The 14,308-nt window shown below is 43.1% G+C and overlaps 1 protein-coding gene across 1 annotated transcript in view; it reads left to right on the top strand.

Annotated features, from left to right (window-relative positions):
* DSCAM (DS cell adhesion molecule) overlaps nucleotides 1–14,308 on the top strand; it is a 465,664-nt gene that overhangs the window by 426,547 nt on the left and 24,809 nt on the right. The window contains exons 28-31 of the mRNA XM_064406016.1: nucleotides 932–962; nucleotides 7,143–7,258; nucleotides 9,674–9,823; nucleotides 13,543–13,740. Of these exons, the coding sequence (XP_064262086.1) occupies nucleotides 932–962; nucleotides 7,143–7,258; nucleotides 9,674–9,823; nucleotides 13,543–13,740 (495 nt within the window). The remainder of the gene's footprint in view (nucleotides 1–931; nucleotides 963–7,142; nucleotides 7,259–9,673; nucleotides 9,824–13,542; nucleotides 13,741–14,308) is intronic.

Consider the following 14,308-nt stretch of genomic DNA (forward strand, 5'->3'; position numbering starts at 1 on the left):
TTTGCTGCTAATAATAGCAGCAATGACAAGAACAGGAGGAATATTTTTCCTTCAGCAGGGCTGATCATTTTGCAGGGCTGATCCATGTGGGAATGAACCATCCTCTGTTTCACGTGTAGACCACACTCTGAAGACCCAGCAGTATTTTGAATTATTGCTAGTGGGAAAATATTCATATTTGAGTGCAACCAAGCAAGTTTGTGCCAGAGCAGGCTCAGCTGGGCCAGCAGCAGGAATTTGCCCATGGAAAGGGAGCTCAGGCCTTGGCAGGGGCTGCCCAGGGAGCTTGGCAGTGCCCATCCCTGCAGGTGTCCCCTGCAGGTGGCACTGAGTGCTCTGGGCTGGGGACAGGGTGGGAATCAGGCACAGCCTGGACTCTTGGAGGTCTTTTCCAACCTCAGGGATTCTGTGATTCTAAGGTGACTCCACGGAGCCCTCCCTTGCTCACATCTGGTGCAATTACATTTGGTTTGGAAATGACAGGTTGACAACTGCTCATCCAGCCTGGCTTTGGCTCTTGCCCAGAGATGGATATCAAAATTCCTATTTTCTTGCCTTTTCTTATTCCCTCACCTGTTCATGTGCTACCCATTGCATGAAAGAACTGAGATCCTCATTATTTGTTAAATTGTTCCCATTTCTAATATGTTTATGTAGTTTTTTCCTAGTTAAAGCAATGGTTTAACTAGAAAAGAGAATGCAATAGCTTGTATTTCTCTTATCATCTTTGGTGCTACTGAGGAGCTAAACAGGACTGTTTGGAGCAAAAATGCAATTTCAGCAAAAATTGGGACTTTGAGACACTTTTTTTTCTTGCTATTGATCTAGAAACAACAGTGGTGTTACACATGGCTGATTCAAATCACTTGTTAATAATGCACCTCTCAAACAGATTTTCATTTGTGATGACATTTCTTCTATTTCCTTCTAGATGCAAAGAGTTTGGCCGAAATGCTTATGAGGTAAGAACAAATTGAATTTTATTGGTTTTTTTTAATTGAAAAAATGTCTGTCAATTATAGCACCATATTTCAGAATTGTTATAGGGACAAATGGAGAAGTAAACTTTTTATTCCTAAACCCTTTTCCAAAACACATAATTTGTCTGTCTGTTAAGAACTGTGATGCACTGGTGGTCAGACCTGAGAGAAAGAAGTCACTTTGTGGACAGTGTGAGTTGTTACAATGATTAAAAAAGTGATAACTCATGTTAGATTAAATCATAGAAGCTATGTAGGTCCATTTGGACCTTTTTCCCACTCTGAAAAACATTTTCCTAATATGTATCAAAGTAATTGCTCTTCAGAGATCATCTGATTAAAGGCAATAAATTTCTGGCTGTGAATAACTCTAAACTTTGCAGCTCTGTTTATGTAATTCACTGTTGTTAGCTGCTTATACCCAAAGGTATAAAAGAGCAGGTAAATCCATTTATTATTTTTCACTTCTGTTGCATCAGCTCAGCATTCAGAAATCTAATTCAGTTGTTGAATTGCATCATAATGACTATTCTGGCACCACAATTCTTTCAAAGATGGAAATTTCATAACTTCAATGTTTATTGTTTTGTCTAGGGAAAATATTGAACTTTAGAACCGCTGCATATATTTGAAACTGGGATCACCAAGGGATTATTTTTGAGTTGAAATGAATTTTGGGTTGCTAGAAAATATTTTTCCTATTCCAGCAACAAATTTGAGAATGTCATAGATATTTCACCACACGAAACACACTCCAAACCTCCTCACCTGTGATAAACTTCACTTCTATTGAAGAATAAACTCAGCAAAGACACGGTGACAGATGGGTTTGGTGTAAATTCAGCTCTATGTCATCATATCTGAATAAGCCCAGTGATGCTAACAGGACTGGTCATGCAGTCCAGGTCATCCCCTCCATGGCTGCCTGTGGCAGCAAATTGTGGGGTTCAGCAGCTTTGGGAACATTTGCCCTGCTGGTTGCTGGTGCCACAGGAGACAGCACAGATCAGCACACGCAGCAAGTCTGTTCCCTTGATGCCTTGTGAGGCTGAGCTAGAGCAGAGCTAAAGAATAAAGCAGGGATTTATGAAAAGGCCTCCATGGATCCACCTTGGGCAGCACCAGAGCCCAGCCAGGGCTGCACCCAAGATGAACCCAAATGGTCCCAAAATGCACGAGCGCTGCCGGGGTCTCTCCCTGGGCTCAGCTCTGCTCCATGTGCACATTGCAGTTCAGTGTCCAATCCCACTGCAGCCCCTGCAGTCCCATCCTGCTTGTTTTTCTCTCTGCAGCCCACGGGGTTTGTGCTCCTGGGCTGAGATTTGGATCATTTGTCCTTGTTGCCCAGCTGGAGCAGGAATTGTTTTGTCTCCTTGCTCTGTGCACAGAGCTCACCATCCCATAATGTGAACGCAGACCACACACTAAAGCAGCACAGAATGTGAAAAATAGAAAAGCTCAAACCTGAGGCATCACCCTGAAGAAACCCAGCAGGGACCAGCTGAAACCCCTGCATGGAGACTTCCAGTCCCAGTGGCAGCCACTCAGAGCCCCTCTGCAAAGTGGTAACGCTCTGCCCCAGCCCTGGCTGGCTTCACCAGCCTTGCCACCCCTTCTGCAAGGCCGTTTCAGAGCCTCACTCCTCTGACACTTGGAAAACTTCACCAGACTTCCCTCAGAAGTGCCCAGGTTTTACCCACTTTTTCCTTTGCTGATGGTTACCAAATTAAGGAAATTTTGTGCTCCCTGCCTGATGCACTCAGAGAGCAGCCAGGTCCCATCTCAGTCCTTGGTTCAGAGCTGTTTTTACAGGCAACTCACCTGCCACAATTTCATTTGGCTTTTCCTTTCACCAGCATTGAAACATGGTCATCAAACCAGTTCCTCTCATCTCATTTATTAACAAATAATCTTGGTTTTATCACGTAAGCATGTTTTATATTTCTTTTCTAAAAGTTTGAACAAAGGCAAACTGTTAAATCAGAACTTCAGAGGAAATAGGGGATATTGTCTTACATTTACAGACATGCCAGAACTGGGAACTCTCATTTGTGATAAATCTGTGAAATACCTTATACCAAAACCTGAGCTACCCACAAAAAACATGTTCCTGAGGATGTAGCATGTGAATAATCAAAGAATAATAAACCTTCTCCAAAACAACAGTCACATATGATAAAGCCCCTGATATATTTTAATATTTCACCAAAATCTGCTATAATAAAACTATCAAGAAAGGGGGTGTTTTGGGAGAGGGCAGAAAAGATGGTCCTGCTTGATAGGAAGGGTGAGGCCTGGAGAGAGCTCTGTGTATCTTTCTTTTTGAGGAGATTTTCATGAGTGTGTGTAAAAGAGGATTAAAAATGGAGCTTTAGTCTTTGCTTTGAGAGTCACTGGCTTCGGCTGTGTAAGTCAAATGTCTGTGGAGCAGATAAGTCAGCAGTTTAATAGGAGCTGCACAACTCATTGTTGATACCTTACACTCACAAAGAAAAACCCCTGCTGTTGGGTAAGCACAGCTTTTTAATGTTTCTTTTGGGTGAAAGCATCAGTCCAGCCATGCTCTTTGTAACAGTTCACTGTGAATCTCTTTAGCAATTCATGAATTTTAAAATTTTGAACACCAGGTTCAAAATTTATCCCCAAATATTCTGATTTCGTTTTCCATATGTTTTTACAACAAACTGTGGACTCTTTCAAAATGCCCTGTACAATGCACTTGCTCTGGAAAAGGCCTTTTTTAGCCACAGACTCAACATAAAATCTGTACTCAGACCAAAGTACCACCTGCCCAAATACCTGTTTTAAATAGTGACAAAAGCAGGAACCTCAGCAGAGTAAAAAAATACAGCAAATTACTGAGAATACCAAGGAGCTCTTCAGAATGGAGAAATACTGGGGAGATCTCATTGAGGCATTTTCATTTCCTGGAAAGAGCTTAGGAAAAGGAGAGGGACTTTTAATATGGGCAGACAGTGACAGGAAAAGGGGCAAGGGTTTTAAACTGAAAGAGGGCAGGTTTAATTGAATATTGGGAATGAATTCTTTACTCAGAGGGCAATCAGGCACTGGAACATGTTGTGCAGAGAAGTTGTGGATTCTTCATGCCTGGAAGTGTCCAAGGCCAGGCTGGACAGGGCTTGGAGCACCCTGGGATAGTGGGAGGTGTCCCTGCCCGTGGCATGGGGTTGGAATGAGATGATCTTTAAGGTCTTTTCCAACCCAAGCCATGATTCTGTGATTCTGTGACCCAGTCTCCTGACAGGCTCCCAGTGCCTAATGATTTGGAGCTCAGAGAATCTTTGAACCAAAGGGAATTAATTCTGTTATACACAGATCCTTACAAGGTCTGAGAAGTAACGAAAAGCATATGCTTATGTTTGGGGATTTTATGTCTGTAAATATAAAAAAAATAAAGATAGATACATTTTATCCCTTTAAAGAATTAATCATTGGACTCCTCATCCAGCAGACCATTAAAATATTTTTGCCTGAATTTAGCTTAGGAAATACTTCTAACCAAGCTTCAAAAGTGAAACCTTCTTTGCCCTGTTTCCAAACCCTAGAGGCTCTTCATTGCTGTTGGCACTTTAGGATTTTATAACTTGAAAGCTGAGCTGTTGTGGTCTGCAAAAAAAGAATTCAAAATTCCCTGAGCCAGAATGAGACAGCATCCTAATCAGCAGCAACCCCCTTGCTTCTGCCAGCTGCCTGTGCTGTGTTTGGACACCCCATGTCACTGCTGCATGCAGGGGAATTAATTAGCTCAGCAAGGAGGAGGAGAGACAGCCCACAAACCAAGGAATAACTCTCAAGAATAGCAGGGAATATTCCTGAATATAGAGAGGCCCAGGTTCCAGTTCTGGCTTGAAAAACCTCCCACATATTGTGCATGAAAGTATCCCTGGAGCCAAGGCTGGGATTGGGAATTCTCTCTTGTCAGGTGAGCAGTAGAACTGCAAACCTGGGGAAAATTCTGCTCCTGCTCGCTGTGGTCCAAACAATGCTTCCTGTGTTGGTTGAGTACTTTCTAATAATGGAAATACAGAGCATTCATGCTGCTGGAGGGCTCCAGCTCTGGCATTCTGGGATCTGCATTCTCTGAGCAGGAGTCTGATCCCATCCCTTTGTCTCCTGCCTCCCCAGTGGGAGCAGAGGGGTGCAGTGATGCATCTCCCAGACTCAGATATGGACTGCACAGACTCTAGATGTATCTGACTCTGTGTATACTGGAACTACTGGATTATTGAACTTGGACATTAAAAAAAAAATCAATTTCCTTCTTTAAACTGAAAGAGGGCAGGTTTAGATTAAATACTAGGAAAAAATTATTCACTCAGAGGGCAGTGAGGCACTGAAACAGGTGCTCTACATTTCCTCTACAACTTTGGACAAGTCCAGAGCAGTCCAACTTTCCAAGGGCCTGTGTCCAAGCATATTTGGCACGCAGATAAAATATTACTGTCTGATTCTCTTAACATTTTAGCAACTTGAGTGGCATCCAGTCCGTGCAGAGACTTAGAGAACACCAGTGTGGAATTTATCTGCATTTGACAATACTACATGTCTTTGAAAATTTATGTTTTTAGTAAGACTCTGTGATGACCATTCTCCCCTGGTTATATGTGGAGAAAAGTCTGGAAGCCCTTGGGAGGCTCTCCTGATATTTTGCTTCCATGATGATTGAATGAGGCACCAGCTGTGGCCTGTTTGAATGCATTTCAAATATCCATGTGTATCTGATGGGAACAGCACCATCTAATCACCCAGGAGAAGAGAAACATTAAATTTGGGATGTATAGATGGTGTTAATGATGTTGGGGACCACAACAGCAGGGAAAGCTGAGAGGTGAACATCAGAGAGGTGCTCCCAGGTGCCTTGTGGATCTCACCCTTGGATTTGGAGGAGAACCACTGACCACATGGCTGGAAAATTCCTCCAAAAAGAGTCTCTAGGAGAACGTCCAAACCTGAGGGAATCAGGGCTTGCTGACATGGAGAGACAGCAGGAGGTTAACACAAATTTCCTGGAGATGTGGGCTCCCCACACGTGGATTAATCTCCCGTGCTCACAGAACTGAGCTTATCCCTTTAACAGTCCTCTGCTGATTCCATTAACAACAATAATTCACTGCCAAAGCAGAATTAAGCTGAGTGATCTGCAGCTCTTTAACACTAGAAAATGAGCCTCCACTTGGATCTTACAGCTCTTTGAAGCCTGAGCACCTGGATCATGCTGCTGGCTGATTTGACTCAACTCTCCTCAGCCTCCCTGCGTGAAGTATTTGCAAATATTTCATTTCATCCAGAGAGTAATTACATCTAAAAGGGCAAAATGTTCCTGTTTAGTGCAATCTGAAGGTTTCTTGGTGCAAGCTCTGTGCTAGAAATGACTGTGGCACTTGGTTTTACCATCCATTTTCATTTGCTTTTGGTAGACAGCTCATTTAAGAAGTCATTTTCTGGTACACAAACTTCAAAATGAAATTGTTTCAATTTGCATGATGATAAAATAATTGGTTTATGTTCTTTTTTAGATTATTGCATCAATCAATTAGACATAATCCACAAATGTAAACAAGATTTGCAATTTTTGTCTTGGAACATCAATGGGATTAAAGCCTTTATTTATTTTATGCAATCTATTAATAGTATGCCTAGTTATTAATTTGCTTTTTCATTTATCAGTTGAAGTGATATTTGAAACTTAACTAATTAAAAATAATGAAAAGATAAAAAAACAATTAGAAATTACTCAAGACATCATTTTCCTACCAACCTGTTTGATCAGCTGTGTGTTGCTTTGCTCAGATTCATGAAGAGTGAAAGAAAAGGTCCATCTTCCAAAGTGTTTTTATTAATTTCATTATGACAGCACTTGAAGAAAACTGTGTGAAATTCTCAGGTTCCTGCTGATGGAGGACAGAGCACATCCCTCCATGCTCTGCATTCATCTAATGCCTTGCCACGTGCAAATTAAGCAAATTAATACCATGCACTTGTTCTGAAGAGGGCAAAATCAAATGTATGAGTGGTTTTTGCTGATTATGGTCACATTGGGTTTTTTTTTTTTTAAGCTGGACAGATTGAAAATGAGGAAGTTTGCAAATATCCTTTCATTTAGGCTGAACATTAATGTCTTCCCTTTTCTTTTGTTTCCAGCAAGAACACCAGGACATCAGACACACTTAATAAGCAGCAGCAAACACTGAGGATGCACATAGACATTCCCAGAGCACAGCTGCTGATAGAGGAGAGGGACACCATGGAGACCATTGGTAAATTTGAGCTTTTTTTCCCCCTGGTTAATGTAACAGGTTCTTTTAGGTGGAATTCCTTTTCTCCACACCTTTTCCCTGCTGCACACATCAAGAGAAAAGAGCTACAAAGTAATTTGAAAACTGAACTGGGTTTATTTTCCCTCTCCTTTGAGTCATTTCCCACTAAAGTAATCTCAGAATAGGATCTAAAATAATGCAGGGCATTAGGAAAATGAAACTGTTGGAAAGAGTTTCTTGAAGAAAATGTAATTGAGGACTGGCAGTTTTATGATTTTCATTCTGATTTCTCATTTGGCTCTGCCTAGGCAGTTGGACCACTGACATTACTTAAAGGGAAAATGAAAATCTGAAACTGCACTCTCAGTATCTGAAGATTTGCTACAGCTCCCTTTTAAAACTTACATGTTGCATATTGTATCCACCTGTTCATAGCACATGATATTTCAACATTTTGATCAGTTTTCAGCTTCTGTGTATCCATGCAAAATTCAAATCTAAACTGTTTGACACAACAGAAAACAAGATTTCTCATGGGCTGGTACTTAGCTGAAGTGTCACAAAAAATAGAATTGTTTGGTGTTGTTTTGGTTTTGTTTTTTGTTTGGTTTTTTTTTTGTTGTTGTTGTTGTTGTTTTGTTTTGTTTTGTTTTGTTTTTTCCCCAAATAATTTAAAAATATGTGGAAACTCAGAATAGAAATGCAGCCTGATGTCATGACTTTATGAGTACACACTGTGGCAAGACACTCCTGACTGACTGACCTTGTTAGACTTCTAACTTTGCATTTTTTGGATAAAAGTCTGTATAAAAGAAGCTGACAACGTAACAGCATCCAGGGATGGTGTGGCCAGAGAGAAAAATCAGCAAGCTGTGAGCAGCATCTCTGCACCTCCTGTTCATGCCCATTCCAGGTTTGAAAAGGAGACTTACAGGCTTCCTAAAATCATTATTTGAGCTTCCCAAAGTCTGCCCTTTGTGCCAGGCTTCATCCTAAAGGCAGCTTTAACTTTTGAATGGCAGCTGCTGAGCAGTGGGGGGTTCCAGTGGAAATACTCTTAGAGCCTGAACTGCAGCAATGTGATCAGAGCCTTGCTAAGAGGCAGCTTTCCACCCAGAATAAGCAGGGATTTTGGCAGGGTTTGACAGAGTTTGCTGCCAAGAGGCTTTATTCCCAACCTGAATAAGAGCTCATCTTTTGCCAGAGACTGAGTGATTTGATTCCTAATGTTATTCTATTTATAGCCTTCTTTGGGTAAAAAATGTGTGTTCTGTTATTGTGCAGAACTGTTCACCCTAATGGTGTCTTGTCAAGTTAAAAAAAAAATCCAAAACAAAAACCAGGAATGCTTAAAAGAAGTGGATCAACCTCTGCTGACTAGTAAATGCCCAGAAGTCCTGCTGCTGCCAGTTCCTTAGAACACATTACAAAACTATATAGCACAGCCCAGCAGGAAATCCTTGAGGCTTTTCTTGCAATTCTGAATGGATAAAAAGACTGTAAAGAATGCAAAGGAAAGTCTGATAGCACACCAAATAGTTGTTCTGCAAGCACAAAGGCAGCGAGAGATTTATTGCTATTAAACCATCCATGATCAAGTGGACAAAATTTCTCCTTGGAGACAAAAAGAAAATAAAGATACAGAGATCACAACTGGGAAAAAAATTAAATAAAAGGAATCAAGTTCTGTATAGCACTGCAATGATCAAGGTCTGTGTAGAAATTTGGTGAATATATCCTACGCCACAGGGAAGAAATAGAAGCAGAACCACACAGCAGGAAAGGTTAGTGCTCACCTTTTCCTTCCCTCCCAAGGTCAGGCTTAACCTCACACCTTTATTTGAAGCTACAGTAAAAACCCATTCCTGGGACAGGGTCATCCCTGTCTCTGCAGAAAAAGGGGAGAGAGGGTTGGTTAGCAACACCCCCTAACAATCTCCTTTTAGGAAGACAGAGGTGGCTACACTACATTGCTAATCATGCTGATAAAAAGAAATAAATGGAATATGTTGTTAAAAACATCAATATGTTGAAATATGATGTTGGAAACATCATCTGAGTTCTCTGAAAGTGAAGGGGAAGAGGGCAGTGTTGAAAGAATGGCCATGAAGGAATTGGGCCCACAAATGACAACACAAAAATCAGCTCTTTGAGAGTTTAACAGTCTGCTCCAGCTGCATGTCTCTAAGATGAAATAATCAGGAAAAATTAAATTTATTCTTTAGTTTTGTATGGGATTTGAGTTTAAACCCAGAGTCTCCCTCCCTTCAAAGCCCCCTGAGCCCTGCAGAGAGCAGGGAGCCGCTCTGCCCGTGGTGTCACCGCGCTGTGGACGCCTGGGGACTCACAGCAAAGCCCTGATGGAGGCAAAGCCACCATTCTGTGCTCATTATCTGATTATTCTCCCACTTACAGACGACAGATCCACGGTTCTGCTCACGGATGCTGACTTTGGAGAGACGTCCAAGCAGAAGTCCCTGACTGTCACCCACACGGTGCATTACCAGTCGGTGTCACAAGCCACAGGGCCCCTGGTGGATGTCTCTGATGCCCGGCCAGGAACAAGTAAGCACATCAGAAAACAGGGTTTTTTTAGAGAGGAGAAAGCTGTAACAAAATAAATACTCTGCTCCTGTATTTACATCCTTATCTTTCTGTCTGAGAGAGGAGAGAAATCTTTTTAGGTCAGCAGAGGACATTTCTTAAACTGTTGCACTTAGTGGTTCAATATAGGGGAAATTGCATATGCATCCAAAATGGAGGTGTAATTTGAAATAATTCATGCCTGGCCTTCATTAAACCAAATGCATGCTGGATTTTAATTTCCAGAATTTATTGGGTAAATTACCTTAATGGCTTTTAGTGTGTAATACACTTTTTTTTCCTCTGTGATCAATCTTTATTGTATTCCAAAAGCAACTTTCCTCCTACCTCTCCATCAGGCAAAAAAAAAAAGCAATTCTCATTATTACTTTTTCTGAAAAAGTTGTATTTCTGGCTTTAGTTATTATGGTAAATTACTTTTCCCAGATATATTCATGCCAAGTTGTTCTTCTAGTGATTAAAATGCTATCATAAATTAAATACTGATGCAATCCATTCTTCTCATTCCTCTCATGAATATGTTCCATATCTATGTAAATGGGTAAAAAAAATACTAGGTTAAATGATTAGCTATGAGTTAGAAATTTTACCAAAATGTAGTTCACTGCAGTGTGCAGTTTCTGAAATCTCTTGGATTACTTCTGTCCCCTGATCGTTTCAGAATTTACTTGTTGAGTTTGGTGAACATAAAATGCTGAAAGCTCAGTTGCTAGAATGCAGATAATTTGAAAAATCCATTTCCACTGCAATCTTTTAAATAAGAGGTGTTCTAGTCCTGGCCTTGCTGCTTTTTTAGCTCTTTCATCTTTGTTCAGGTCATTCCTCAAGGACCAGATTTCTAATAAGGAAAGAGGCATCACCCCAAAACCTCACACCTGTGTCATACCACAGAACTTTATAGCACCTTCCTTTCTAATGCCTCTTTGTGTGCAGTTCTGTGCTTGATTCCTCTGCAGCCAGGGGGAGAATTCCTTCAAATTACTTGTGGATTTAACTCGTGTGTAAGAATATGATCTGTGTCCAGCCTTGCTTGGGAATAAAAATCCACCAGAACTTTTATTAAGCAGTACAGATCTGATTGCAGCAGTGCACAGGGCTGGGTCAAAGCCTTCCAGGTAATGTTCTCTGGATTTAAGGCACTAATCCAGCTTTGCTGCAGGCTGGGTGATGGGATTTTGTCTAGAGCCACCACTTCTGCTGTGAAGAGCAGAGCAGAGCCCAGCTGGGTGGCTCAGAGGTTATGGACCCTCCTGTCTGAGCCCACTCACATCCACTGAGTGACAAATATTCCTTTACAGCATATTTGAAGTTCTTCTCTTGTCCTTATTTATTTATTTATTTATTTATTTATGGAAGAGTTGCTCTGTGAACCTGGAGAGAGCTCAGTTCATTTCCACTTGTGTTTGACAGCAGAGGTGGCATAACCAGGGCACCAGCTGTGTTTCCATCCCTCTTCCAGCTCTGGAATTGCTGTGCCAGTGCTGCCCAGCCCCTCTCAGAGGCACAGCAAGGCTGGAACAGAGCTCCTGCTCATCAGGACCAGGACTGAGCTCCTGTGGGCTGGCAGAGGCTCTCCCAGCTTATTCCAATTCCTGGCAGGATCCTCCCAAGTCACAGGATCAGAGGCTGAGGTCCAGAGGGACACCTGGGCACTGGTCAGTCCAGTCTCTTTCCTAAAGCAGGGTCAGCAAGGGCTGGACACAGATCCTAAGCTCCATCCCCAGATGGCTTCTGAATGTTCCCAAGGGTGGGAACTCCACCTCCTGTGTGGAGTCTCTGTGCCAGGGCTCAGTCTCCCTCACATTAAAGTGTTTCCTGACATTCTGGATGAAGCTCCCAAGTTTCTCCTGCTGGCCAATGCCCCTGGTCTTCTCACTGGGCACTACTGACAGAAACTTGGCTCTTGTCCTCTCTTGTCCTCTCTTGTCCTCTCCTGTCCTCCTGCCCCTCAGGTATTTCTGTACATCAATGGCATTCCCCCAAACCTTCTCTTCTGCAGACCAGGCAGCCCCAGCACTGCCAGGAGCTGTTCTCACCAGCTCTCTCCTTCTGTTCTCCACGTTGTCCCTTGAATGGGGCTCACTCCTGGCCACTCCACAGCCACGTGCCACATTCCCAAGTGTTGGTTTGTGCCAAAATCTCAGCACAGATTTGGATTTGGATGTTGCCCATGTGAGGCAGCTCTGTGTTGCATGACCAGGAGGATCAATGCCACCAGGTTCTAATTTTTCCACTGCTGAAGGGAAAAAAAGGAGAAGGATCAGATCATTATTTGTAAATAAATGCCTTGTTTCTTTGAAGCAGCGGAATACAAATTCTCACTGGGAATGCTTAGGCAGAAGCAGTGCTCAGAGTTATTATCTGGGTATTGCTTTTTCTTTCCATTTCTTTTGCTAAAGTCTCTTACCTCAAAGACTGACAACTTCACCATTTGAATGTCAAAGAACATTTTTAATAGATTTGAATTTTTCATTTCTAACACCCTTTCTATTGTTAGCGATATCCTTTCAGAAGCTTTGAAGAGAAATCCTTCAGTGCTGATGTAGTCACTCTCTATTTGCCACATAATGATTTTTCTCTTGCCCTTGCTTTGTTAGACTCACTTTCAGGGCAGAACTCTTTATTAATAAGTTCAAAGAGGTCAATTTTGGCACATAGTTTGCTTTTACAATCTTGGTCACTATATTATCTCTAAGTTAATTTAAAAAGTACAACCTTGCTGACCTTAAACCAGTAGCAGATGATTTTTAAAGTCTGAGAAATTGTAGTAATTTACTAATTGTTCCAAAGCAGTCAAATCTTTATGAGCCTGTTCCCATTGAAACTCTGATAGCACTATTACAGCTTATGTTTTATGTCTTGGCCACTTGTTAAAATAGGAAATCTGTAACTGATCAATACTGTAATATAGCAACAGTGTGTCCAGAAGAGAAAATTATAGCCCCACATTTCTGAGCACATCTGTTTCAAAACTGACAGCAGGTACCTGGTGCAGGGTGTTTCTGTGGGCAATCTGTGATGATAATTTGCACTTCACTTGAGGTGTGCAGTGAAATCCCTGAGCAGATCTACTTGCCTTGTGCTGTTTCAGTTCTCAGAGTGTTTTTGGTGCTGAAGAACTGCTTGTCTTGGAGTAAAAGGATAATGAATGTGTCAATGGAAGAATGATGGGGCCTTCAGCTCTTCAGTTCCACCCTTGATAAAATGTAGTTTCATTAGAAATAGAGTAGTTCCAGAAAAGCATCAGCAGTTTGGAAATGATCAGCATTAACACTTCATTTTTTTTTTCCCCAAAAAGAATGTCTTGAGTTTGGGTTTTATTAACAAAGATGATTTCAGTGGCCATCCCCTTCTGGAAGGGGAAAGTGAAGGGCACTGATCTCTCTGCTGACCAGGGGCAGGACACGAGGAAATAGCTGTGTCAGGGAAGGACTGGGTGGGATTTTAGGAAAAGGTTGTTCACCCAGAGGTGGTTGGATGAATGGTCACGGCCCTGAGGCTGCCAGAGCTCCAGGAGTGTTTGGACACTGCTCCAGGGATGGCCAGGGTGGGATTGTTGGGGGGCCTGTGCAGGGCCAGGGCTTGGACTGGATGATCCCTTCCAGCTCAGGACATTCTAGCTCTCTGTGATTCTGACAGGGCTGGTTTCCTTCCCACCCCCTCTGTGCCACCCCTCACAGATCCCACCACGAGGAGGAGCGCCAAGACCGGGCCCACCGCGCGCAACCGCTACGCCAGCCAGTGGACCCTGAACAGACCCCACCCCACCATATCAGCCCACACCCTCACCACAGACTGGAGGCTGCCCACGCCCCGGCCAGCAGGATCCGTGGACAAGGAGAGTGACAGCTACAGCGTCAGCCCCTCGCAGGACACAGGTACAGACAGGGCTCCCCAGAGGGACATCGGGACTGCAGCGGCTGCTGGCACCCCACTGCTGACAGGATCCCAGCAGCTCCTGGGCATTCCCATTGCTGACAGGATCCCAGCTCCTGCTCATTCCCACTGCTGACAGGATCCCAGCAGCTCCTGGGCATTCCCATTGCTGACAGGATCCCAGCTCCTGCTCATTCCCACTGCTGACAGGATCCCAGCAGCTCCTGGGCATTCCCATTGCTGACAGGATCCCAGCTCCTGCTCATTCCCACTGCTGACAGGATCCCAGCAGCTCCTGCTCATTCCCACTGCTGACAGGATCCCAGCAGCTCCTGGGCATTCCCATTGCTGACAGGATCCCAGCTCCTGCTCATTCCCACTGCTGACAGGATCCCAGCAGCTCCTCATTCCCACTGCTAACAGGATCCCAGCAGCTTCTGGGCATTCCCACTGCTGACAGGATCCCAGCAGCTCCTGCTCATTCCCACTGCTGACAGGATCCCAGCAGCTGCTCATTCCCACTGCTGACAGGATCCCAGCAGCTCCTGGGCATTCCCACTGCTGACAGGA

This window comes from Passer domesticus, chromosome 2 (assembly GCF_036417665.1).
Source record: "Passer domesticus isolate bPasDom1 chromosome 2, bPasDom1.hap1, whole genome shotgun sequence".
NCBI classification, from domain to species: Eukaryota; Metazoa; Chordata; class Aves; order Passeriformes; family Passeridae; genus Passer; species Passer domesticus.